Source organism: Dendropsophus ebraccatus, chromosome 3 (genome assembly GCF_027789765.1).
Source record: "Dendropsophus ebraccatus isolate aDenEbr1 chromosome 3, aDenEbr1.pat, whole genome shotgun sequence".
Taxonomy (NCBI): Eukaryota; Metazoa; Chordata; class Amphibia; order Anura; family Hylidae; genus Dendropsophus; species Dendropsophus ebraccatus.
In genome coordinates, this window is record NC_091456.1 from 140,515,666 (window position 1) to 140,541,950 (window position 26,285).

General features: G+C 43.8%; 1 protein-coding gene across 2 annotated transcripts; it reads left to right on the forward strand.

The window, feature by feature from the left end:
* Positions 1 to 7: 7 nt before the first annotated feature.
* On the forward strand, positions 8 to 26,132 carry GFM2 (GTP dependent ribosome recycling factor mitochondrial 2). Of its 2 annotated transcripts, none has more exons than XM_069962796.1 (21): positions 8 to 338; positions 686 to 814; positions 2,308 to 2,395; positions 4,367 to 4,412; positions 4,737 to 4,834; positions 4,979 to 5,104; positions 5,191 to 5,279; positions 6,039 to 6,127; positions 8,007 to 8,067; positions 8,607 to 8,792; positions 9,513 to 9,593; positions 12,243 to 12,391; positions 12,546 to 12,686; positions 13,413 to 13,512; positions 13,952 to 14,138; positions 20,816 to 20,892; positions 21,308 to 21,446; positions 22,204 to 22,374; positions 23,524 to 23,639; positions 23,743 to 23,925; positions 25,937 to 26,132. In XM_069962796.1, exons 2-21 carry the CDS (start codon positions 764 to 766, stop codon positions 26,060 to 26,062), a joined length of 2,304 nt encoding a protein of 767 aa, XP_069818897.1. In that variant the 5' UTR covers positions 8 to 338; positions 686 to 763; the 3' UTR covers positions 26,063 to 26,132. The 2 variants fall into 2 exon arrangements, with proteins under 2 accessions (XP_069818897.1, XP_069818896.1); XM_069962795.1 differs by having other exon boundaries at positions 728 to 814.
* Positions 26,133 to 26,285: the final 153 nt, after the last annotated feature.

A 26,285-nucleotide genomic window follows, 5' to 3' on the forward strand; every position in this document is an offset into this window, starting at 1 on the left:
GGCCATGACGTCACTTCCGGTCAATACCAACATCAACAGCAACGACAATCTCCACTGCGATCACTAGAATGACACTGATATTCTATCTATATCGAACAAGAATATGGAGGCTATAATATGAGCTCGGTATAGGACGAAGAGGAGGATATTTAACGCTTCTCAATCATAACGCGCTATTAGTACAGTCCTCCAGTGGAATGCTGGGAAGAAAGTCAAACGTGTTATGGTTGCGTAATGACGTCATTGCGCATTCCAGTCCTGTCATCACGTGGGTAAAAGATGTGCAGGGCATGGAGGTCACATGGTGTGTAAGCTGCACGGCGCCGCTACACTGACAGGTGAGACGTGAGGGCTTGTAGGTCGGTACAATGTGTCACAATCCTAATAGCATTAGTTACAGAATCTACAACATAGCTCAGTAAGAGTGGACATGTCCTTAAAGTCTGAACTGATGCAGAATGTAGGGATAATATACACTACTGTTGGTAATTCTGCTCAGTTCCTTATATTATTATGGTGTGGCTGCTGGGACCATTGCCAGAACAGCTACAGACTGTTACTGCACCTTCCATAGAGCTCTATGGGCTCACACACTGCCATCAGATCCCTAGGTCTGTGGCTAGGTTTGCTGCATTGGCCTGGAGGTCCCCGGCACATATCCTCAGTGTGCTCTTTGTTTCCACAGCTGATGAACTCTGTAACATTAAATAGAAGATGTGTTTTCCAGGTTATTCTGCTGTATATGTAAAACAGAGAAGGAAGGATGTTAGCAGTGTGGAAGTCTGTGCTTGGAAAGTCGTCTATGTACCCAGAGGTAAGTGGCCTGGTGTGAGGTAAGCTATTGCACTGTAATCTTAAAGGGGTACTCCAGTGAAATGTTATTTTTTTTTTCAAATCAGCTGGTGTCAGAAAGTTTATATAGAACTGTAAATTACATCTATTTAAAAATCTCAAGTCGTCCCATACTTATCAGCTTCTGTATGTCCTGCAGGAAGTATTGTATGATGACACCTCTGTCCCAGTCAGGAACTGTCCAGAGCAGGAGAGGTTTTCTATGGGGATTTGCTACTGCTCCAGACAGTTCCTGACATGGACAGAGGTGGCAGCAGAGAGCATTGTGTCAGACTGGAAAGAATACACCACCTCCTGCCGGGCATACAGCAGCTGATAAGTACTGGAACACTTGTGATTTTTAAATAGAAACAATGTACAAATGTGTATAACTTTCTGATACCAGTTGATTTGAAAAAAAAAAAGATTTTCACCAGTTCACCTGTTATCAGTTCCATGCTGCCCGAACAACAGTCAGCATAAATCAGGGACAGGCTTCGTTATAACATCTCCATGCGACTAACCGTAAAACACTGCAGCTCCTTAAGAAAAATAATAATTTACCTGCTTTCACTACCCTTCGCAACCAGACCTTATAATTTGAATATATATATAATATTTATTATACTTTTTTATTCTATTTTACATATTGTGGCCCCAATGAGAACGTAAAAGACCTGTGTGTGTTGGAGGGGGGTGGGGGGTGGTAATGGTACTACTGACAATGATGTACATGTACAGTTGCCCCAATGATCCAGCTTTTATTCATGTGGCCGTTTTCATGAGTCCTTTTAATGAGCGCTGAATGATTGAACATAGTAAATGGGCTAATCGGGGAGCAGAAAAGCCTCTACCCGTTCTGCCTCCTGACACTGCACTGCAGGGACATGTCAGAAGGGTGTAACCACGCTCACATATGATGTTTAATAGCTGGGTAATGCAGCCACATTGGGCAGCTATTGAACATTGCATACAGGTATAGTTTTGCCCGCATAAAGGGTTTCTGACATGCACCCCCCTTTCTCATCTTCGAAGGTATATTGGCGAGGTATACTACCTTTTTTAGCTCTCAGGATAACCCCCTTTAATATACAGCCATTTGACCCGTGGAAAAGAAGCCTTATTGATGACTACTATGAAAAAATGCAAAAAGAGTAGTAGATGCTTGGAACAAACTTTCAGCAAATGTGGTCGGTAAATCTACAGTAAGTGAATGTAAACAGGATGAACATATATACTTATCCTAAGCTAAATAAAAAGGCAAAAACATAAGGGCAGGCTAGATGGAGCAGGTGGTGTTCTTCTACCGACACCCTTCTATCTATCTTTCTGAATGGGGGAGATGTTGTCCAGTCATATTACACACAGATGCACTCGGTATTGGTAGGGTGGCTGGCAGTAGCCTGGTGTACAATGTAACAGTATTCAGCAGTTTTCTGCTATTGATGGAGTGATTTGTATCTCTGTTACCTGCAGTGTGTTCGGTGCTGTAGAAGACAACGCTTACAGTGCAGTAGACCAGCACATCATAATGGCCATTCCAGGAACTACAGCATGCCAGCAGGTATGTCAGCACATCTGTTATTGCCCAGGGAATCTATGTAAAATGGCTGATGAACTGTTTGGGAATAATCCGAAAAACATCAATTGTCTTTTAATGCAGCAATCTTAGAAAATCAGTGTGCATCTCCCGCACCTGATATACTCCATATATGAGCAGCCGCTGCTGCCGCCATCTGATACCTTATATTTGCAGCTTGGCTGGCTGGACAGGGCTAAATGCTGAATATATGAGATCTACTGCATGGAAAGAGAAACATTGTTAGCAATCAATGTGTCTGTGGCAAGTTTGTGCTAGCATTAGATTCCCTTTAATAGAAGTCTGAATCACTAGAAGTGTGGGATCAATAGCAAAATTTGTAACATTCCAGTGATGGTTAGAACTGCAGCCATGCTATCAGCTATGCTACTATTGTTATCATCCAGGACATGACAGCCACATGCTTGTCCTAAACCCCATGGAACATCTCAGTGCTGCTCTTAGGTTATACAGTGAGTTCAGTCCATTGCCTGATTAACAGCAGCTCGGAAGTAAAAGCCTAAAATGTGGGTAAGACAATAGTTTGCTAGAAACCATGACGGTGTTTAGTACTTTGAATAAGTGTGAGGCTATATTATTATATGGTGCAAACTGTGCTGCTACGTAACCTTGAGCACATCCACCTCCCAACCCCAGTATTTAATACAACAACCTTTAGCTTTCCAACAGTTGCTCCACAGTCTGCAGTTGTCAACATTGTATATTACACTTTTTATGCTAAGGCTCTTTTTACATTTAGGGGGAAATTATCAAGGGCTTTGTGCCTATTTTTAGGTGAATAATTGGATTTTTTTACCCATTTTTTGGTCTAAGTTCTATTTATGAACCAGTATTTGACAGGCAACTTTTTTTAATCTGCTTGTTTAGAGTATTTACCCCAAAATTCACATAATCCAGGATTTCCGCCCGATTTATCATTTACTTTTTAAAAAGTTGCAAAAACTGTTGTAGGCCTATGTCTACTCAGTACAAGGTGAATTTGTTTGCGACTTTTTACTTAGACCTATTTAGTAAGACTGCAACTTTTCCACATTAGAATAGTCACACACATTAGACTCCTTAGTAAATGCCTCCTTAGCTTTTATACACATTGGAGGTATATGCTTGGGGGTATTACTGGATATATGCTTCTGATCTGTCTATAGGCCCCATGCTTCCTTGTCTGCCAAGAGTCTCTTTTTGGTATACACTGAGCTGTTATGCATGGTCATACCTTTTTCCACTGTATAGGAAAGTATGGTTTATTATGCTTTTCTATGCAGAGAGACACCATGATATAGGATATACCAGATAATAAAATCTTTTTACAATGAACAACATAACCCGCTGTATGCCTTTTAGAGTGAGAAGTGTTGCAGTCTTCTTGCATCTCAAGAGATCCTTTCATCATATACCTTCAACATAAAACTAAAAAAGAGTTGTGAACAGAGCCGTACATTCATGTTTGCTTTCTTTTTTTCTTAAGGGTAGCTTCACACATACTGGATCTACAGCGGATTTCACGCTGAGAGTTTGCAGGGAAATCCGCTGCGGATCCTGCTAGTGTGAAGTGAATATGTTACATACCCGCAGACGAATTTTCATTCCACTGCACCTGTTCGGTGCCACGGCTGTGTGAGACTCCCGGCTGCCCTTGCTCCCCATCAGCCAATCAGTGCTGCAGTGCTCTGATTGGCTGATGAGGAGCAAGGGGAGCTGGGAGCCTCATATGCAGCCGAGCAGGTAATGTATGCTGCGGGATGTGGGGGGTTAAAGGAGTGGGTATGTGACCCATTTACTTCACACTACCAGGATCTGCAGCGGATTTCGCTGCAAACTCGCAGCGTGAAATCCGCTGCGGATCCGGTACGTGTGAAACCCTAAATGAATATTTTTATTGCATGTACTGCACAAATAGCTGAGGCCATAGTCATTTCTTCTGCCGCTGTTTTCCAGGTGATGTCAAATCTTTGCGGAGCATCATCACCCCTCCAATATCTAAGTAAGAAAAGCACACACTACTGCCTTGCTGCGCTCTAACAAAGTATACATAAAGGTGTGATTGCATAGACGCTAGTTAAAAACCTCATGGAATATACAGCGGGTAATAGAAGAAGGGGAAGACCATGTATCCTTCCTGGAATAATGTGGATGAATGAAAGTTGGTGTGTTGCAGGAGCCATTAATCATCTAGCAAATCACTGCTTCTGTGTTGGGGGAAAATTAGGGGAACAAGCCTCTTCAGTTGCTGCAGTTTCTTGTGTTTGATTTTCATACTTTTTTTTTTTTCCCCCCATACATTTTCTCCTATATTGATTTACTGCAGGATCAGAAACATAGGGATCATGGCTCACATTGATGCTGGAAAAACCACAACCACAGAGAGGATGTTGTATTATTCCGGTTATACCCGCGCCCTCGGTGGTAAGAGAAATGCGCTGTATATTGTCTGACAATATATGATGATGCATTCTCTGCATCTCTCTATACCTGCCTGTCTCTTTGTATCTACATGTACAAATTTGCTTCCTCATCGTTGAACAATTAAATTATATTCCTTTCAAACAGATGTTGACGATGGGGACACAGTGACTGATTTTATGGTGCAGGAAAGGGAACGTGGGATCACCATTCAGTCAGCCGCTGTCACATTTGACTGGAATGGACACAGGATCAACCTGATAGACACTCCAGGTTGTCTCTGAGTTGCTTCTGTTGAATAATATACTAGAAACATGACTTCTGTCATCCTCTGAATAATGTTTTATGTCTCTTTACAGGACATGTGGATTTCACAGTAGAGGTGGAGCGCTCATTGCGGGTGCTGGATGGAGCAGTCGCTGTGTTTGATGCTTCAGCTGGTGTGGAGGTATTACATGTGGACAGTTTTCTCATCTGGGTGTAAATATATTCTCTAATAATGTGGAACAATATCATTGATGTCAGCTAGGTGAACAGGAAATCACTTAAATGCGTACTTTAAAACTTTAAAACTTTTGACATGCCCCTAGGACATGTCAAAAGTTTTTCTTTATCAGTTGAGGTCTCGCTGCCTTTTCTATCTTTTTGCTGGAGATGGTCTCCTCTATAAGTGCATAGAACATATGTCCTGCAGCAAGCTGAGGAGTGAGTTCTTAGCCGAGCGCTTCTCCTAGGTCTGTCTAATAATCAGTAGTAGTCTGAACAGTCACATCCTGCCATATCAAAACTATTCACATGTTATACATTGCTCTACTGCTTCTAAGCAAAATGAACCACTAAAATCAGGTAGTTAGTATACATTTTGATCAAACCGTATTAACCCACTTGCCACTTCATGGCTGATTTCAAGTGGGTCCCTAACTTAAATTCTATGGTGCCACATCTGGAAATTAGAAGCATCATCAATTTTCTAAGCTATTCCCAGTCATGGCTTAAAGGGGTCAAGCATTAACTTATAAAGATGTTACATGCAATAGGTGGCACCAGAGAGCAAGCTCTGTTCCTTCTAGAGGAGAGTTACTCTGCATATCCTTTATAGTAGCATGAACGTGGCATTCCCCTAATATCAAAATTTTACCCCCAGGCCTATATCATGATTGGGGAGCACAGTGTATTGGGGAATAAAAAGATCTTTTTCCCTCCTAAGGCTCAGACCATGACCGTGTGGAGACAAGCAGATAAGCATTCCGTACCACGAATGTGTTTTTTGAACAAGATGGACAAGACTGGAGCCAGGTATTTCATGTTATATTATGGGGATAACTTGGTGTCTTTAAAGGGGTATTCCTATCTCCAGAAGTAATCCCCTATCCACAGGATGGGTTAGCAAGATGATCAGTGGGGGTCTGAGACCTGTTGAGCGAATTTGCCAAACTATTTAGGTTCGGCAACGTTCTCCAAACCCAAAACTCTCTGCATTTGCCTTCAGGAGGCTGGAGAAGTCGAATGCCGCTCTAGGGAGTACTTGAAAGCATGGATAAAGCCTATGGTATCCAGTGTCTACAGCTGTCAGGAGTCAAATGCCGAGTCTTCTAGTTTGCAGAAGGTTGCTGAACCCAAATAGTTTGGCAAGTTCACTCAACACTAACCACCACCTATCATGGGAATGCTGAAGCTCAGTCTTTGGCAATGTATGGAAGCCCCGTAGAGAATAAATGGAGCCCTGGCAGGGGGACCTCCACTGATCAGCTTGTTATTCCCTGTCCATAAGGTTTGAAAATGGGAATACATCTTTGTGATTTCTGTATAGTGTAATAATCTGAAGAGTGGAGGTAAACATATATATACACACTCACCGGCCACTTAATTAGGTACACCTGTCCAACTGCACGTTACCACTTAATTTCTAATCAGCCAATCACATGGCGGCAACTCAGTGCATTTAGGCATGTAGACATGGTCAAGACAATCTCCTGCAGTTCAAACCGAGCATCAGTATGGGGAAAAAAGGTGATTTGAGTGCCTTTGAACGTGGCATGGTTGTTGGTGCCAGAAGGGCTGGTCTGAGCATTTCAGAAACTGCTGATCTACTGGGATTTTGACGCACAACCATCTCTAGGGTTTACAGAGAATGGTCCGAAAAAGAAAAAACATCCAGTGAGCTGCAGTTCTGTGGGCGGAAATGTCTTGTTGATGCCAGAGGTCAGAGGAGAATGGGCAGACTGGTTTGAGCTGATAGAAAGGCAACAGTGACTCAAATAGCCAACCGTTACAACCAAGGTAGGCAGAAGAGCATCTCTGAATGCACAGTACGTCGAACTTTGAGGCAGATGGGCTACAGCAGCAGAAGACCACACTGGGTGCCACTCCTTTCAGCTAAGAACAGGAAACTGAGGCTACAATTTGCACAAGCTCATCGAAATTGGACAGTAGAAGATTGGAAAAACGTTGCCTAGTCTGATGAGTCTCGATTTCTGCTGCGACATTTGGATGGTAGGGTCAGAATTTGGCGTCAACAACATGAAAGCATGGATCCATCCTGCCTTGTATCAACGGTTCAAGGTTGGTGGTGGTGGTGTCATGGTGTGGGGAATATTTTCTTGGCACTCTTTGGGCCCCTTGGTACCAATTGAGCATCGTTGCAACGCCACAGCCTACCTGAGTATTGTTGCTGACCATGTCCATCCCTTTATGACCACAATGTACCCAACATCTGATGGCTACTTTCAGCAGGATAATGCGCCATGTCATAAAGCTAGAATCATCTCAGACTGGTTTCTTGAACATGACAATGAGCTCACTGTACTCAAATGGCCTCCACAGTCACCAGATCTCAATCCAATAGAGCATCTTTGGGATGTGGTGGAACGGGAGATTTGCATCATGGATGTGCAGCCGACAAATCTGCGGCAACTGTGTGATGCCATCATGTCAATATGGACCAAAATCTCTGAGGAATGCTTCCAGCACCTTGTTGTATCTATGCCACGAAGAATTGAGGCAGTTCTGAAGGCAAAAGGGGGTCCAACCCGTTACTAGCATGGTGTACCTAGTAAAGTGGCCGGTGAGTGTATAATGCAAGAGTGATGGCAATCATGTTTGTCTTGCTTCTTTAGTATGTTTGCACAGCATAGGTGAACACACAATTTTTACTATTTCTTTGTTGCTATTTTAGTTTTACATATTCCGTTGAAAGCATTAAAGAGAAGTTGAAAGCCAGACCTTTATTATTACAGGTAAAATGATGAAATGTGTCAATGGCCTTCATGTTATGAGTCTATTACTTCACATGCTCCAGCACATGGTGGATTGGGTTGTTATACTGACAGCCTTTAGTGGCACAATAAAAAAAAAAAAATCCCCATTGGTCACACAAAAAGTAAAGTTTTGTTTCGTGTGTCCAATATCCAATATCATCCCAAGTTATCAATGGTTCAGCAATGCAGATTAGTTAACATTGTTCCCAGACTTCCAAATGCAAGCAGACTACTTGGAAGTTGTAGAATGGCTTGTGTGCACTGTTCTTTTGTTTGGGGCTACATGACAATTTTGGCTGTGATGTTGGTTGCGAAGCCAAAGATGTTGCGCTGCTGCATGATGGAGTTTGTGTTGCAACTTGCAAATGGCAGCGAATTTCAGGTCACAACTTCACCCCATTCCCTTACATTAGCTGCAATTCAGGCATACTCCAACATTATATAAATTTCAACTGATGCGATCATCTTCTACTGTATCTGCATGTACTTTTTATGCTTTCCTTTTTTTCCATGTATAGCTTCCTATAGGAGAGGGAAAATCCTTCCAGGGTCTGATAGACTTAGTAACCATGGAAGCTCTCAGCTGGAGCCCACAATCCAGTGAAGATGATGGGAGACGATATCAGCGGAAACCTCTGAGTGACATAATGGATCCTGACATTCGGCATTCAGCCAAAGAAGCCAGAAATTCCTTATTAGAACAAGTAAAGTTTTAAAGTAAATATACAGTATGTGAACCGGAGAAAAACAATTATAGGATCGGTCATAGGAAGGTTCTGTTTAATCTAGGCTCTGTATTAAAAGATCTGTTCAAAAAGGACCCAACCATACTGTTGCACCTGCTCTCTAAGTAACAATAACGTCTGCATAGTACATGCACAACAATATTATTATATTCTTAAACAATCTTCATAAACTTGTTTTGTAGCAGTGCAGCACAGCGTTAATGCAACATGGCCCACCTATAGCATAGAAGAGCGGGTAAGGTGCAGGCTCTATTAGTTACTATATAGAAATAGCAGAATGAGACTTATGTACTGTATTCAGGAGCCTGTGCTTTGCTTTTCAATACATGATCATTGTGCTGCATCAGTACAGGAAAGATTCAAATGTTTGACATAAAGTTGTTTTTCCCTGACCCACCAGCGTTTATAGACAGATCTCTCTCTGTATTGGTATAGAAAATGATCTATCAACCAGTAGAGCAGGCAGAAACCTAAAGGGACTTCCCTAATATATTGTGGTTCAGGCAACATAATGGTCAGGCTCTAGGTTCCTGACACTGAGCTGACTGCTAGATATCTTACAGTAAACAAGCCTGGCTTACTGACCTATGTAAGTGTTAGTTCGGTATGTATGTATGTATGTATGTACGTACGGTATGTATGTTTCTCTTATACTGGAAATATTGTCCTTCGTTGCAGATTGCAGATTTAGATGATGATTTTGCTTCACTAATGCTTGAAGAATACAGCGAGGATTTTAATCTTATACCTGTAGAAAAGGTACAGTAGCTATAGATGTAATGCATAGTAGGTGCAGTACAAGTATATCCACTTGATTCTCTATTTCTCCTATTATCATTAATGTTTCCACAGTTTATAGACTTGTGTGCAACATCCAGACTCATTGTAATGTTCAGCCAGCTCAGTTCCACTTAAGAGAATTAGATGCTCCTTGTAGTCTACCCCTCATCTCTCCCCCCCCATTCCTTAGTCACATAAGTACCATATTTAAAAAATGTGTTTTCTAAGCAAAACAGAAAAAAGAGAGAGAAAAGAAATGTGTAAATTTGGAGAATCAAGAAGAGGGTGAGAGAAGAAAGTAAGAAATGCTGAGGGGTTTGTTCTAGAGACAGCCAATCATATTCAATTTGAGACTAGCCGAATTTCAGGAGCATTTCTTGGCATGACCATTTAGAGTTGAGCGAACCTCAAGCATGCTCAGGTTTCTTCTAAACCAAGTGTGCAGCATGTGATCCCAGTTGCTTTCAGCTAGGGCTGGGCGATATGGCCAAAAAATAAAATCTCGATTTTTAAAAAATTTTGGACGATTCTCGATTTAAATCTCGATTTTTTTGTTTTTGCTAAATAAATAGGACATTTTTCTCCCTGCAGCATCAGATACGATTTTATTGACGTTTGAGACAACTATATTGTTTCCCAGTGTAACAGTGCTCCTCCTGTGCCCCCATGTAGTAGACAAACACATTGTGTGCCCCATATAAGTAGTTTTCCCAAATATGTGCCCTATGTACTCTGTGCCCCCATATAGTATAGGCGATCTTCTTTGTGCCTTCATCTAGGTAGGAAGTAGTAGTGAGGGTATAGTGGATAAGGGGTGTAATAGTACAGGTAAAGATGAGGAGTGTGGTAGTAGTACAGGTATAGATGATGGGTGTAGTAGTACTACTGAGGGGGTATGGGGTGGACTGGGGGTCACTGAGTGGGTATGGGGCAGGCTGGGGGTCACTGAGGGGTATGAGGCAGGCTGGGGGTCACTGAGGGGTATGAAGCAGGCTAAGGGTCACTGAGGGGTATGGGGCAGGCTGGGGGTCACTGAGGGGTATGAGGCAGGCTGGGGGTCACTGAGGGGTATGGGGCAGGCTAAGGGTCACTGAGGGGTATGGGGCAGGCTGGGGGTCACTGAGGGGTATGAGGCAGGCTGGGGGTCACTGAGGGGTATGAGGCAGGCTGGGGGTCACTGAGGGGTATGGGGCAGGCTAAGGGTCACTGAGGGGTATGGGGCAGGCTGGGGGTCACTGAGGGGTATGGGGCAGGCTGGGGGTCACTGAGGGGTATGGGGCAGGCTGGGGGTCACTGAGGGGTATGGGGCAGGCTGGGGGTCACTGAGGGGTATGGGGCAGCTGAGGGGACACTGAGGGGTATGGGGCAGGCTGGGGGTCACTGAGGGGTATGGGGCAGGCTGGGGGTCACTGAGGGGTATGGGGCAGGCTGGGGGTCACTGAGGGATATGAAGCCGGCTGGGGGTCACTCAGGGGTATGGGGCAGCTGAGGGGACACTGAGGGGGTATGGGGCAGCTGAGGGGGTATGGGGCAGCTGAGGGGGTATGGGGCAGCTGAGGGGACACTGAGGGGGTATGGGGCAGCTGAGGGGACACTGAGGGGGTATGGGGCAGCTGAGGGGACACTGAGGGGGTAGGGGGCAGCTGAGGGGACACTGAGGGGGTATGGGGCAGCTGAGGGGACACTGAGGGGGTATGGGGCAGCTGAGGGGGACTAGGCAGGCGTGGTAAAGTGTCAGGACTGCGCGGTGAGGTGCAGGGCCGGCAGTCAGGAGAGATGTGGTACCGGCGGCTCCAGCCTCTTCACAGAGCCGCGGCTGACCTCTCCCGCCCCTTACACGTTAGTGCCGCGCTGAGCTGCGTCCCGCTCTCTTCCTGTCACACGTGCAGGTCCCGTTCTGTGGAGGAGGCGGCAGGGATCGCAGCAGAAGGAGAGAACGTCGCTGCGGGTCCTGGAGCTGTACAGCGGGCAGCGACGTTCTCTCCTTCTGCTGCGATCCCTGCCGCCTCCTCCACAGAACAGGACCTGCACGTGTGACAGGAAGAGAGCGGGACGCAGCTCAGCGCGGCACTAACGTGTAAGGGGCGGGAGAGGTCAGCCGCGGCTCTGTGAAGAGGCTGGAGCCGCCAGTACCACATCTCTCCTGACCGCCGGCCCTGCACCTCACCGCGCCGTCCTGCAACTCTCTCCGGACCCGACACTTTACCGCGCCGCCCGCAATGATTTTTTGTGAAAATCGAATTTACGATTTTCACAAAAAATCAAATCGATTCTAACTGTCTGGGCGATTAATCGAATTAATTCGATTAATCGCCCAGCCCTACTTTCAGCCCTAAGGCCACCTGGAAAACATACAGCAATAGGCCATAGGCTGTATCCATGTTTTCCAGGACTCCCTAGGGCTACATTCTTCAGCCACTGGTAATCAAATGCTGCACGCTTGGGTTCGCTCATCTCTAATGATAATTTATTTAATTGGGCACTAACTTCTTTATAAAATGTGTACATGGCTTCACCAACCTGCACATCAGTGGGGAGCAACAATATATGAAGAGTTGGTCATAATGGGAGAAATCTTTTTGCGGAAACTGAAGAAGGATTTTAGATTCTTATTGTTGTATTTTGCAGGTACAAGCGGCTATTCGTAGGATTACGCTGGCACGCTCAGTGGTTCCAGTGCTATGTGGCAGTGCTTTGAAGAATAAAGGCGTTCAGCCTCTGCTAGATGCCATCACGTTGTACTTGCCCTCACCAGACGACTGTTCTCATGACTTCATGTAAGTAGATTTTAGAATAGGTGACCAGGTCATAAAATCCTTGATATCCCTCTGACCTCTTAACTTTCAGGCTCTTTTAAGTTCCCCTTATGAAATTTAAGTGTACTGGATGTTATAAAAAAATCATAGATATCTAGTGTATTCTCTTTTATAGGTCGTGGTACAAGGATGACCTATGTGCTCTGGCATTCAAGGTTGTTCATGACAGGCAGCGTGGACCCATGGTGTTTGTCCGAATTTACTCTGGAACGATGAAGGCGCAGTCAGCTGTGTATAATGTGAACAAAAACTGCACGTATGTATTATTCATTTACTAAATTGTTGAAAATACCAAATGTTTGACAGGGCCATGGCACGGAGACTAGTGCTGCAGTCTAATCATAGTTTAAATTGCTGGACATGCTATTGCAGCCTTCTAACATTCAAGTGAATAGGAGAAGACTGCAGTACCCTGCACAGCTTCTACTATATGTATGACATTTACAAAGTCTAAGGATAGGCCATCAGTATTGTGATCCTTGCAATCCCCCTTTTCTGTATATTTGAGGGATGTAAAGTATGGGATAGTTAAGTTTTTATCCAATAGCACAATGTATGCAAAATAAAATGTTGTGAAATGCGATTGATTTATATTGGCTGAAATGTGTTACAGCCCTAGGAATCCTGACACCCTGGTGTAGTTTGTTGCTGTGTATCAGGGTATGTATACCCACCAATTGCTAAAACAAAGAAGGAGGAACACTTAGCTAAGTGCTGAGTCCTTTTACTTTATATAAATTCTTAAACTGCTCGCTCCACTCTCTGGGGAAAGTGAAAAAAATGAACACAGGCATAGCACTCAGCTGAGTTTGCCGGTCCCTCTATTTTTGTACTTACTGGGGATTTGGCAGCCAGACCCCCACAAATCAAAGGTTCTGACATGTCACACCTTTGGTATAAAGATAGTTTGTATTTAAGTTTTCTTTACATAAAGATGGACAGCCAATTTAACAAGTTTTCTGTTTTAATGCTTTTTGTACAGGGAAAGAATGAGCCGACTGCTATTACCATTTGCTGATCAGCAGGTTGAAATCTCCTCTTTGCCCCCTGGCAATATTGCTCTAACTGTGGGACTTAAGCAGGTAAGTGTGTACTCTATCACTGATGTGATATATATATATGTGACTATATGCCTTCTGTAGGATCGAAAAAGGTGACAGGTGACATTGTTGGAACTGTGTGGTCTTTTGTAGATATATTGAGATCACCTGCATAGAGGTGAAGGGCAGGAAGTGTGTAGTCATATGCGAAACCAGCACCTCCTGTCCCAGCTGTGAGGGAATGGTTGGGTTACAGCTGTGGATCATGTAAATTCTTATTGGACCAAGCAGGGTGGTGGAACAGACCATGCACAGTTTTAGTTATTATCTGTAATTTACATTGATGTACAAAAAGTGAGTACTCGTTATATTGAGGCGACCGGCCTATACTGTCATACTGCTATGTTTACCTATTATCAATATATTGAAGTGACCGGCCTATACTGTCCTACTGATTTGTTTACCTATTTGTGTTCCACAGACTGCAACTGGAGACACCATTGTATCCTCAAAGGCATCTGCATCAGCTGCTGCTCGCAGAGCAGGTCGAGCTGGGGAGAAGAGCAAGGACAAGAAATCACAGGACCAACTTGTGTTAGCTGGAGTGGAAATTCCAGAGCCAGTCTTTTTCTGTACTATTGAACCCCCATCTGTTGCCAAACAACCTGGTAAATCTTTAACTAGGCACTTCAGCTACAATGTCATTTTACTGAGCATAAGGCTGGTGGGGATAAACTGCTGCCCTGCTCAGTTTCCCTGATTCCAGAGCACTATACAAGCGATAAGGGGTAATCCAAAACAAAAGAAAACGCCCAAAAATAACTAGTCCCAAATGCAAATGCTTTTGAAGCGATAAGGGGTGACAACCAAACATTACAAAATCAAAACACATTACATGAATAAGGTAAATGGCAAACTGGTGCATAGGGAGGGAGGGAGGACCCTGCTTGGGAGGGCTTATAATCTACAAGGTAAGGAAGGGGCGGGGGCAGAAGGTAAAAGGGCAGCTAGTCAAAGTGTGGTGCAGAGATATTGTAGGTTGTAGCTTAGTTTAAACAGATGTGTTTTCAGGTTACTTTGAGAGGTCTTGATGGAGGGTGAGAGCCGGATGTGTCTGGGTAGGGAGTTCCAGAGTATGAGGGAGGCTCGGGCAAAGTCTTGGAGACTGTTGTGTGAGGTATAAACAAGAGGGAGCAAAAAGAAGGTGATTGGAGGTTGTATAAGAGATGGTAGTGGGATATTAGGTCAGAGATATACGGAGGGGACAGGTTGTGGATGTCCTTTGTACTTCATGGTCTACAATTTAAAATGAATTTGTTTGGCAATGGGGAGCCAGTGAGGGAAGAGGTGGATTAGTCGGGCAGCAGAGACAGCACATCATGCTGCATTAGACCGCGACCGCACAGCTCTCAGGTTGGCCGTATAGACTGGGGTATGGATTGCCACCACAATATCGCATCTGATCGTAGATGTTATCACTAACAGGGTGAGAGGTGGACATTCCACCACCATTTACTTGACTTTTATTTTATTCTCCCTCCCATGATTTCAATCTAAAAGGAGAATTATCCATCTAAAGCACAAGTATAACGGCTCAACAACGATACGAGCCTAGGTAAAATACCGTGATTCGGGACTACTGCTGTTACTATTTAAGTGGGGTGTCCGCGCTGGGCCCGGCGCGGTACTCATCACTTGGCTCTCTTATTATATTTATATATATATATATATTTTACCATTTGTTAGACATCTTATTGTCCATGTTGACGTTTTTATCAGATATATATGTTTATTTATTTTATTTTATCAATTTTTCTATGCATCTAGACTGTTGTCGTTTATGAATTTAAGTATTAAATATTGTCATTCAGTCATTTAGGCGTACAATTATCATTCTAGTCACACAATATCATATTAGCATTATATCACCCACTTCTGGAGAGCCTACTACACTGGTATACATTTGTTATTTATTCTATCCCGTTAGCGCTGGGATAGTAGTGCACTCGAAGAGGGTGGATCCCATTTCTACGGAGTAGGTGTAGCAGACCTCTACCCCTTTTTTTCAGAGTAAGGGATAGATTGGAGTGTTAGATGGAAGGCCAGAAGAGGATATTACAGTAGTCTAAGCGGGAGATAATGAGAGCATGTACCGCATTTTTCTGGAGTCAGGGTTGAGAAAAGCAGATTCTGGAATTTTTTTTTGAGGTGGAGGCGGCAGAAGGTGGTCAAGGTCTGCAGTGCGGTTTAAAAAAACAGGGTAGCATCAACAGCGACGTCAAGGCAGCGGACTTGGCAGACAAAATGTAGCCGTTCATTATGATTGACAGATTAGATGGAGGGGTGGAGCGAGATGGGGGAAAGATGATTAGTTCTGTTTTGTCCATGTTTATTTTTGGAAAGCGGGAGGAGAAGGAAGATATAGCCGATAGATAGAGATGAGCTGAAGTGCTCATCAAGCGAAGCGAATCACTTAATTTGATCGGCGCTCTGCTGATCACGCCGCCGGGCGTTCCTCACTGCTCTGCTCCCTACCACTCCTCCCAGGATGCTGGAAAAAGCTGGATCAAGCTTTTCCCTGGCACCCAGAGTGGTGCGGCAGGGAGCAGAGCAGTGTGGGAAGCCCGGCGGCTTGATAAGCGGAGCTCTGATCAAACAAAGCGATTCGCTTCGCTTGATAAGCGCTTGGGCTCATTTCTACCAATTCTGGGGTCCTAGACAGCAGAGACTTGACATCCGGACCAGAGAGGCAGATGGGCCCCTGCTGCTGTCCAGTGTGATTAACCAGTTCAACCAGTTTGCGAATGGACCAGAAGTCCTTGTCCTTATAGCCTATGGGTATGTGCACACTGAGCAATTGTTGCGAATTGCGCAAGGAATTGAAGAGGAAAGATTTCTGCTTGAAATTCCTCCCCCTTTCTGCTTCGGCAGAATTTGAGCGAAATGCAAGTAGAATTTCGAGTAGAATTTAAGCCCCATTGACTTCTATTGGATTCCATTAGTGGAATCCGCCAAAAGAATGAACCTGTCCATTCTTCGGGCAGAAATTTGTGCCGCAAACACTAATGCTTGGAAATACACTAGAAAACAATGGGAGCCAAGACTGCTCATTTTTATGGGCGGAATTTCGAGCGGATTCTGTGCACATTTTGATGTGGAATCCACTCAAAAATCTGCAAGAATTGCTCATTTTTCCCTTCCCCTAACATGAGAAATGTTACTCCAGTTAACCCAGCAAGTATTGTGTGAATATGTACTGGACTGGAGCAGGTAGCTGGAAAAATGGAGCAGGGGGAAGTGGGGCAGCCATTTATCTTCACCAGCAAGTTATACTTGCCTATTGCTTGCCAATCTAGAGATGCACAGCCATATTTTGGCATGACAGTCCTGCAGCCTACTGTTTTCTCAATTTCTCATTCAAGATTTTGAATGTGGCATTAATAGAGATGTGTGTAACTCTAGCATGCTCCGGTCCATCCGAACCTGAGGCAATTAATTTTTAGTGGCTGAAGTTGGATGCAGCCCTAAGGCGTGCACATTTGATTAGCAGTGGCTGAGGAAGTTGACAAAAAACACAAAGGAGACAGCACATCCAGCAGAAAACCTTGGGGTTTTATTCACACACCAGTGCACTAGTGTGTGAATAAAACCCCAAGGTTTTCTGCTGGATGTGCTGCCTCCTTTGCGTTTTTTGGATACTTGAAACCAGCCTGGTCCGGTTTGGTGAGGCGTGCACCCACACTCAATGTTTATCTGAACTGCGCTGCTGAGATACTGTGTTTTTGATTGGCTGAGGAAGTTGGATGCAGCCCTAGAGTGTCCTGGAAAACATGGAAGATTTTGCCATAGTTATTATTTAGTGGGAACATACCCTTAACCCTTTCCTGCACGAGGACGTAACTGTACGTCCTCGGGCGGGTGTGGGCGTTCACAGCAGGGCCACGCGGCGACCCCGCTCTGAACCGAGGCGGTCCCGGGTGCCGCTTGTAGCCCGGGACCGCCGGTATTAGCAGGCACGGTCCGATCGCCGTGCCCGCTAATACAGTAATCAGATGCAGCTGTCAAACATGACAGCTGCATCCGATTACCGGATACAGCCGTTCCCTGGTGTCTAGTGGTGGAGATCACTGTCTGATGCCGGCCAGGGACTCGTCCAAGATGGCGCCGTCCCCGACTCGGCACTCATTTGTTATCGGCTGCAGCAGCCGAAAGCAAACGAGTGCCGATCTCATTGATCTTTGATCTTAATGAGAGATCTGAGTGCATATACTAGAAGTCCCCCAGGGGGGCTTCTAGTATATGTATAAAAAAAAAAAAAAAGTATTGTTATAAGTAAAAATCCCTCCCCTAATAAAAGTCTGAATCACCCCCCTTTTCCCAGGTTATAAATAAAAGTAAACAAATAAATAAACATGTTTGCTATCGCCGCGTGTGTAATCGCCCAAACTATTAATCACATTCCTGATCTCGCACGGTAAACGGCGTCAGCGCAAAAAAATCCCAAAGTGCAAAATCGCGCATTTTTGGTCGCATCAAATCCAGAAAAAATGTAATAAAAAGCGATCAAAAAGTCGTATATGCGCAATCAAGGTATCGATAGAAAGTAAACATCATGGCGCAAAAAATGACATCTTACACAGCCCCATAGACCAAAGGATAAAAGCGCTATAAGCCTGGGAATGGAGCGGTTTTAAGTGACGTATATTTGTTAACAATGGGTTTGAATTTTTTACAGGCCATCAGATAAAATATAAGTTATACATGTTTTATATCGTTTTAATCATAACGACTTGAGGAACATGCATAACGACTTGAGGAACATGCATAACAAGTCAGTTTTACCCCAGGGTGAATGGCGTAAAAACAGATTCCCCCCAAATAAAAGAAATGCGTTTTTTTTTTTCAATTTCACCACACTTTTAATTTTTTTCTGGTTTCGTAGTATACTTTATGCAAAAATTCAGCCTGTCATTGCAAAGTACAATTAGTGACGCAAAAAATAAGGGCTCATGTGGGTTTCTAAATGGAAAAATGCAAGTGCTATGGCCTTTTAAGCACAAGGAGGAGAAAACGAAAACGCAAAAACGAAAATTTGCCTGGTCCCGAAGGGGTTAAGCTGCAAACAGAAAAACCCAACCATGAAATTGCTACAATATTAGGAATGGCAAAATCTACAGTTTGTTACATCAAGAAAAAAGACTGATCAATGCAAAAAGACCTGGACACCCATGGAAGACAACAGTCGTGAATGATGGCAGAATAATTTCCATGGTGAAGAGAAACCCTTTCACAACAGCCAACCAAGTGACCAACACTCTCCAGGATGTAGGTGTATTATTATCCAAATCTTCCATAAAAAGAAGTCTGCATGAAAGTAAATACATAGGGGGACATATATCAACGGGCGTACATTTTTTTTTTTGGCGGAAAGTGCCGATTTGCGCATGATTTAATTCGCAAATGTCCGTTTTGCGAATAAAATATTTGCAAATCGCCACTTTCCGCTGCATACGCTGGGGGGGGGGGGGGGGGGGGGGGCGGAGAGGGGGCGCGCGATTCATCATTTTTTTAAACTGAAAGATACGCCGAAAACCTACTCCACCTTTCAGGTGGCTTAGGTTTTCGGCTGTGCACACCGACGCGCACAGGATTTATGTAGAGGCAGTCCGCCTCTACATAAATCTCCGTAGCGCCGGAGATGTGGGGACATAAGTCCGGCGTAAAAAGCGTCGGACTTAATAAATGTCCCCCATAGGGTTCACTGCACAATGGTAACCACTCATAAGCCTCAAGAATACGAAAGCTAGATTGGACTTTGTTTAACCCCTTATTGACGCATGACTGGTCTACCCGTCATGCGGCCGTTAAGGGGGAGCAGAGAGGGCTTCCTGCGTGAGCCCTCTCTGCAGCCCGCGGTCCCCTTTGCTATGTGTAGCCAGGGACCGCGGGAATTAGCCGCTGCGGACAGCTAATTAACTATTCAAATGCAGCTGTCAAAGCTGACAGCTGCATTTGAATAGTAACTGTGCCCCCTGTCCCTGGTGTCTAGTGGGGGATCTCCCCCCCGCGATGCGATCGCGGAGGGGAGATCCGTTGTAATTAGCCGGCCAGGCCTCGGCGTCGGAATGACGCTGATCCCGGCTCGACATTCCATGTATGTGGTCTGCAGCAGACCAGTATAATAGAGCACCGATCTGATGGATCATTGCTCTATTGTATACACAGCATTGATCTCAATGGGAGATCAGTGCTGTGTATATAGAAGTCCCCCAGGGGGCTTCTAATTACTGTTAGTGAAAAAAAGTGTTTTTATTAATAAAAAAAAACCCTTCCCTAATAAAAGTTTGAATCACCCCCCTTTTCCCATTTTATAAACAAAAATAAATAAACAAACATATTTGGTATCGCTGCGTGCGTAATCGCCCAAACTATTAAATTATTACATTCCTGATCTCGCACGGTAAACGGCGTCAGCGCAAAAAACCACCAAAGTGCGAAACTGTGCATTTTTGTTTACATTAAATCCAGAAAAAAATGTAATAAAGTGATCAAAAAGTCGCATATACACAAACAAGGTATCGAAAAAAAGAACAGATTGTGGTGCAAAAAATTACACCTCACCCAGCCCCATAGACCAAACAATAAAAGCGTTATAAGCCTGGGAATAGAGCACTTTTAAACATACTTAGTTTTCTTTAAAAGGTTTGAATTTTTCAAAAGCCATCAAATAATATAAAAGTTATGCAAGTTACATATCGTTGTAATCGTACTGACTTGAGGAACATAGATAACATGTCAGTTTTACCATAGGGCGAACGGCGTAAATACCAAACCCCTCAAAATAAAAGGAATTCCACTTTTTTTTTCAAATTTCACTGCACATATAATTTTTTCTGGGTTTTTCAGCATATTTTATAGAAAAATCAAGTCTGTATTTGCAAAGTATAATTGGGGTCGCAAAAAATTAGTGCTCATTTGGGTCTGTAGGGGGAAATATGCAAACACAGTGGCCTTTAAAACAGGAGGAAAAAACGAAAGAGCAAAAATAAAGACTGGTTCCATCCGTAAGCTTAAAAAAAAAAAAAATTAAAAAGCCAGCACCGTTCTGGATGAACATTCTTTACACAGATAAAACAAGATTAATGTCTACCAGAATGATGGAAAGGAAAAAGTATGACTTGGGTGTGGGTGCAGCTCATGATCCAAACCATACCACATCATGTGTAAAACACAGCGAGGTAGCGTGATGGCTGGGGCCAGTGGCAGCCATGAAAAATTTGAAAAATGTCTCTATCCAAATACTTATGGACCTAACTGTATATATTCATTTTATCTTTTTACCTAGATTTAGAAAATGCACTAAAATGTCTCCAGTTAGAAGATCCAAGCCTCAAAGTGAAGACCGACCCTGACTCGGGACAAGTACGCGTTTTTATTGAATGTTTCCCAGATCCAAGAAACTTGAATTTGCCCACTTATGTTTGTGCTTCAATGGTCTTATCATCAGATCTCTTAGCTTTACTGTGCAAAAACTCTTCAACAACTTAGGTTTTTGTATTTGAGACTGGACATCTATTTTACAGACTGCTGGTTAAGAAATGGAACAGCTGTGTCAACTTTTTTTTACAGTTAAATGTTTTTACAGGGAGTATGGTGGGGGGTCTGAACCCATTAGAATTTTTGACATGTCAAAAGTTTTGTTTTCTTATTTTAAATATTACAGGGACAATTTAAGTAATTGCAGTGTTTTCTTCTATCACTTTTAGAGTTGCATACACCAAACTGAAATGACATTTCTAAAATGTGCTTTATATTTTGTTTCTTTCCTGAATTGCAGCTAATTCTCTGTGGAATGGGAGAACTTCATATAGAGATAATACATGACCGTATACGGAGGGAGTATGGTTTGGAGACTTACTTGGGACCCCTTCAGATTGCATATAGAGAAACCATTCTCAGTGCTTCTCGGGCTTCAGGTACAGTCTAGAAAACATTTAGCCTAAAGGGGGCAGCAGCACTTTTTTTTTTTTTTTTTTTTGTAGTGAAGTCTTGTGTTTTTTTTATTACTCCCAGCTTTTCATGTAGCCAGCACTCCAGGGGGAAATTAGAAAGCCAGGAAGATAGAATCTCTTATTGTGCACCAAGTGAGGGGAAAATATAAATCTTAAAGAAGCAGTTCACCAAAAAATTATTATTGGCCCCCCCGCAAGGCGCTAGCACATATACTCGCCGCAGGTGATCGGTGTCCCGTGGCGTGGCTTCGTTCTGGTCCCATAGCGCCGTTCAACTCTGACGCGCGCTCGCATCAGCCACTGCTGTGACTCCTCTTCTGTTTCCTGTGATTGAACGCCGGAAGTCACGCTTTACAATGCATTTTCTATAGAAGCGCTTGACAGAAGAGGAGTCACAGCAGCGGCTGACGTGAGCGCGTGCTGTATTTGAACAGTGCCGCGGGACACCGATCACCTGTGGTGAGTATACGCGCCAGCCCCTAGCGCGGGGGGGAATAATTTTTTGTGAACTGCTTCTTTAAAGCATGAAGCAATTGATAAGGTTGATGACTGTTTACTTGACTTGTCAGTCAAATTAAAGGTGTAATATTACTTTATCCATTCATCTGACTGTGACTTGCTGAAGATCATGGTCCATCTGAGTAAATCCACACCAGCTGAGCACTTTATTTTTTTTATTACGGTTATTCTGTCCTACCTTTCTTTCTGTTAATAATTATAGATACCCTGGATAGAACAATGGGTGACACCCGACATCAGGCGACGGTAGAGCTGGAAATAAAACCCTTATCTGATGACAGTCCAGTTATTGAATATTGCAGTAATCTCTCATCTAGTATGAACAGCTATAAAGAAGCAGTAGAGAATGGCATTCATAGCTCTTACCTCACAGGTGAGATGGTTAAAGATTCATCTCTTGTTGCCTTATTATATCTTTTTACAGAAGCCTTATAAAGAGATCTACTGCCACAGTCTTGTGAGCATAAGAAGGGCCAGGTTCCAAAGCAACCAGTCTTGCCTTGGTCTATTGCCGCCACTGGGTGACCTTATGTTAAATATCAAACTCTTGTGTACCTGAGGTTTCAGAAGAAAAAAAAATGCAAAACAAAAAAGAGCGGCTCAGCAAGGAAGGGGTTACACTCAGCACTAATCTGCCAATGTTGCTGCTGACAAAAGATAGGGGAAGATTGTTTTTAGGAGGCAGCACTGTGTATACATGCTATAGTATGGCATTTTTTCAAGGCACAGCTGTCCAAGACCTTATGGGTGGCAGGAGATGAAAGGAATTTCTTGATTTCATTTACTATGTGGATTCCCTGGTCTTTCTGATACCATAGACCAGTGATTTTCAACCTTTTTTGAGCCGCGGCACACTTTTTATACTTAAAAAATCCCGGGGCACACCACCAACCAAAATGGCACAAAATGACACTAAAACAGTACCTATTATACATATAGTTAATAATATAGATTCTAAATGTATTTATACTCACTCAGTGTGAAACCTGGGCCTGTTTGCTTCTCTCCACCATACTTCTCCCCCCTGCTTCTCTCCCCCATCCCCATGTTTCTCTCCCCTGCTTCTCCCCCATCCCCAGGTTTCTCTCCCCCATTGTTTTCTCCTGTTTCACAGGGGCACCAGTTTGGGGAACTTTCCCCGCGGCACACCCGACCATGTGTCGTGGCACACTAGTTGAAAATCACTGCCATAGACAGACTTTTTTTTGTAAATTAAGTGATCTACAAATAGGTTGGGAATTACATGGAGGGAATGTGTTAGAAATTAAAAGCAGTTTTACATTTTAGTGATAGTGATTGCATTCATCGTGGCTAACATGTTATATGCGGGCGAATTTTCCTCCTGTTGTCATAAAACCCTTTTAGGATGTGGTCTTGACACTTTTTTTTTTTTTTTTTTTTATGAAATCCTTGCAAAATTTCTTCAATGTTGGCATAAGCAATTTCAGTAAAATGTTGCAGTAAACATTTTTGCAGCACATTTCCCAAGAATGTTAGAGTGAAATGTTCTATTTTCCCCCAGGTCCTTTGCTCGGTTCCCCCCTGCAGGATGTTGGAGTGATGGTTCATGAAGTTAATATTCTGCCTGGTACCTCAATGACAGTGGTGTCTGCTTGTGTATCGCGCTGCATGCAGAAGGTAAGTGTGCACTTTATAACCCAACTGTTTATAACCCCATTCTGTAGCAATATACAGCATCTTGGCATTGTAGTTTTCTACGACATTTCTGTATTTTTCATAGGCGTTAAAGGCAGCAGAAAAGCAAATTCTCGAGCCAATGATGAGATTGGAAATCACTATGGGGGAGGATTACCTGAGCAGTGTCTTGGCCGATCTTTCACAGAGAAGAGGCAATGTTCAGGAAATACAGGACCGCTTGGATAATAAAGTTGTGCTAGCCCTTGCTCCACTGGCAGAACTGATGGTAAATCTAAATTTTTGTATGTTCAGTTACCTGAAGCCTGTCGTCACCTTCATGTTTCCTGAACCATGAGTTATTGCGGCAGTCCCCTTGTGGCTTCTCCTCACTCCTGCACCTCTACCCAATCTCTTAAAGGAAACCTGTCACACACACCCCCGTGCCTGGGTGACAGGCTCCCGACCCCCTGTTAGATCCCCCTATACTTACCTCATTGCACCGGGTCCCGCTTCCTGAGCCGGTCGCGTGACTGAGATTTCAGCGCCCGAAGCCCGGCGCACGCGCTCACAGGAGAGTCCGATGCCCATAGAGAATGACGGAGCATCGGACTCCCCGTTCATTCTCTATGAGCAACTGACTCTCCTGTGAGCACACGCGCCGGGCTTCGGGCGCTGAAATCTCAGTCACCCGACCGGCTCAGGAAGTGGGACCCAGCGCGATGAGGTATGTATAGGGGGATCTAACAGGGGGTTGGAAGCCTGTCACTCTGGCACGGGGGGTGACAGGTTCTCTTTAATCGTGGGGGAAAAGCTGCCAGAGCCTACTCAGTGATGGTTCAGGCACCATGAAAGGGAATATATTTTAGATTAACCTCTTAAGGACATAGGACGTACCGGTACGTCCTATGTCCTCATTAGCACTTCAAAGCGGGGCCGCGCGGCGGCCCCGCTTTAAAGTGCCGCGATCCCGGGTGCCGCGTGTAGCCCGGGACCGCCGCTATTAGCGGGCACGGTCCGATCGCCGTGCCCGCTAATTAGCTAATCGGAGGCAGCTGTCAAAGTTGACAGCTGCCTCCGATTACCGGAGGCAACGTTTCCCTGGTGTCTAGTGGGGGAGATCGCTCCTCCGGGACCTTGTCCCGGAGGAGCGATCTCCGTTACTGATGCCGGCCGGGGACGCGTCCAAGATGGCGCCGTCCTCGGCTCGGCACACGTTTGTTTCCGGCTGCAGCAGCCGAAAGCAAACGAGTGCCGATCTCATGGATCTCTGCAGCATATCTATGCTGCAGAGATCTCTATGAGAGATCACAGTGTATATACTAGAAGTCCCCTAGGGGGGCTTCTAGTATATGTGTAAAAAAAAAAAAAAAAAACGTGTTGTTAATAGTAAAAATCCCCCTCCCCTAATAAAAGTCTGAATCACCCCCCTTTTCCCAGGTTTTAAATAAAAGTAAACAAATAAATAAATAAATAAACATGTTTGGTATCGCCGCGTGCGTAATCGCCCGAACTATTAATTAATCACATTCCTGATCTCGTACGGTAAACGGCGTCAGCGCAAAAAAATCCCAAAGTGCAAAATTGCGCATTTTTGGTCGCATCAAATCCAGAAAAAATGTAATAAAAAGCGATCAAAAAGTCGTATATGCGCAATCAAGGTACCGATAGAAAGATCACATCATGGCGCAAAAAATGACACCTCGCACAGCCCCATAGACTAAAGGATAAAAGCGCTATAAGCCTGGGAATGGAGCGATTTTAAGGAATGTATATTGGTTAACAACGGTTTGAATTTTTTACAGGCCATCAGATACAATATAAGTTATACATGTTATATATCGTTTTAATCTTAACGACTTGAGGAACATGCATAACAAGTCAGTTTTACCCCAGGGCGAATGGCGTAAAAACACATTTCCCCCAAATAAAAGAAATGCGTTTTTTTTTTTCAATTTCACCACACTTTGAATTTTTTTCTGGTTTCGCAGTGTACTTTATGCAAAAATTCAGCCTGTAATTGCAAAGTACAATTAGTGACGCAAGAAATAAGGGGTCATGTGGGTTTCTAGGTGGAAAAATGCAAGTGCTATGACCTTTTAAACACAAGGAGGAAAAACCGAAAACGTAAAAACGAAAATGGGCCATGTCCTTAAAGGGTTAAAAAGGTCAAAAAAAGACCATGCACATCTTGCCCTTCAGTGATGTCTATTGGATATATATTAAACTGAGGAAACATCTCAGTACATGATACAATGAAGTATTGCTAGTCTAAAGCTTTTACCTACTATCTCTTTTAGGGCTATTCTACGGATCTGCGCTCAGTAACATCAGGGAGTGCCACTTTTACTCTAGAGCTAGCCAACTATGAAGCCATGAACTCCCAGGACCAGAATTCCCTTCTTCGGAAGAAGGGACTTGTATGAACGTTACAGGTTGCTTTGATTTCTTGCTCTATACTGTATTAATTATTTATATAAAAAAAGATCTACAGTCTACTAGTCCAAGAGTCGTCATTCGTGGATAAGTGTTACACCTTTTGTGGTTCTCTCCCTACTTTAGATTGGTCGTGCAAAGACATGAAAGGACAAGCCAGGGGTGTGTGTGTGTGTGTGTTTCAAATAAAGTTACAATAAAACTATTTATGAA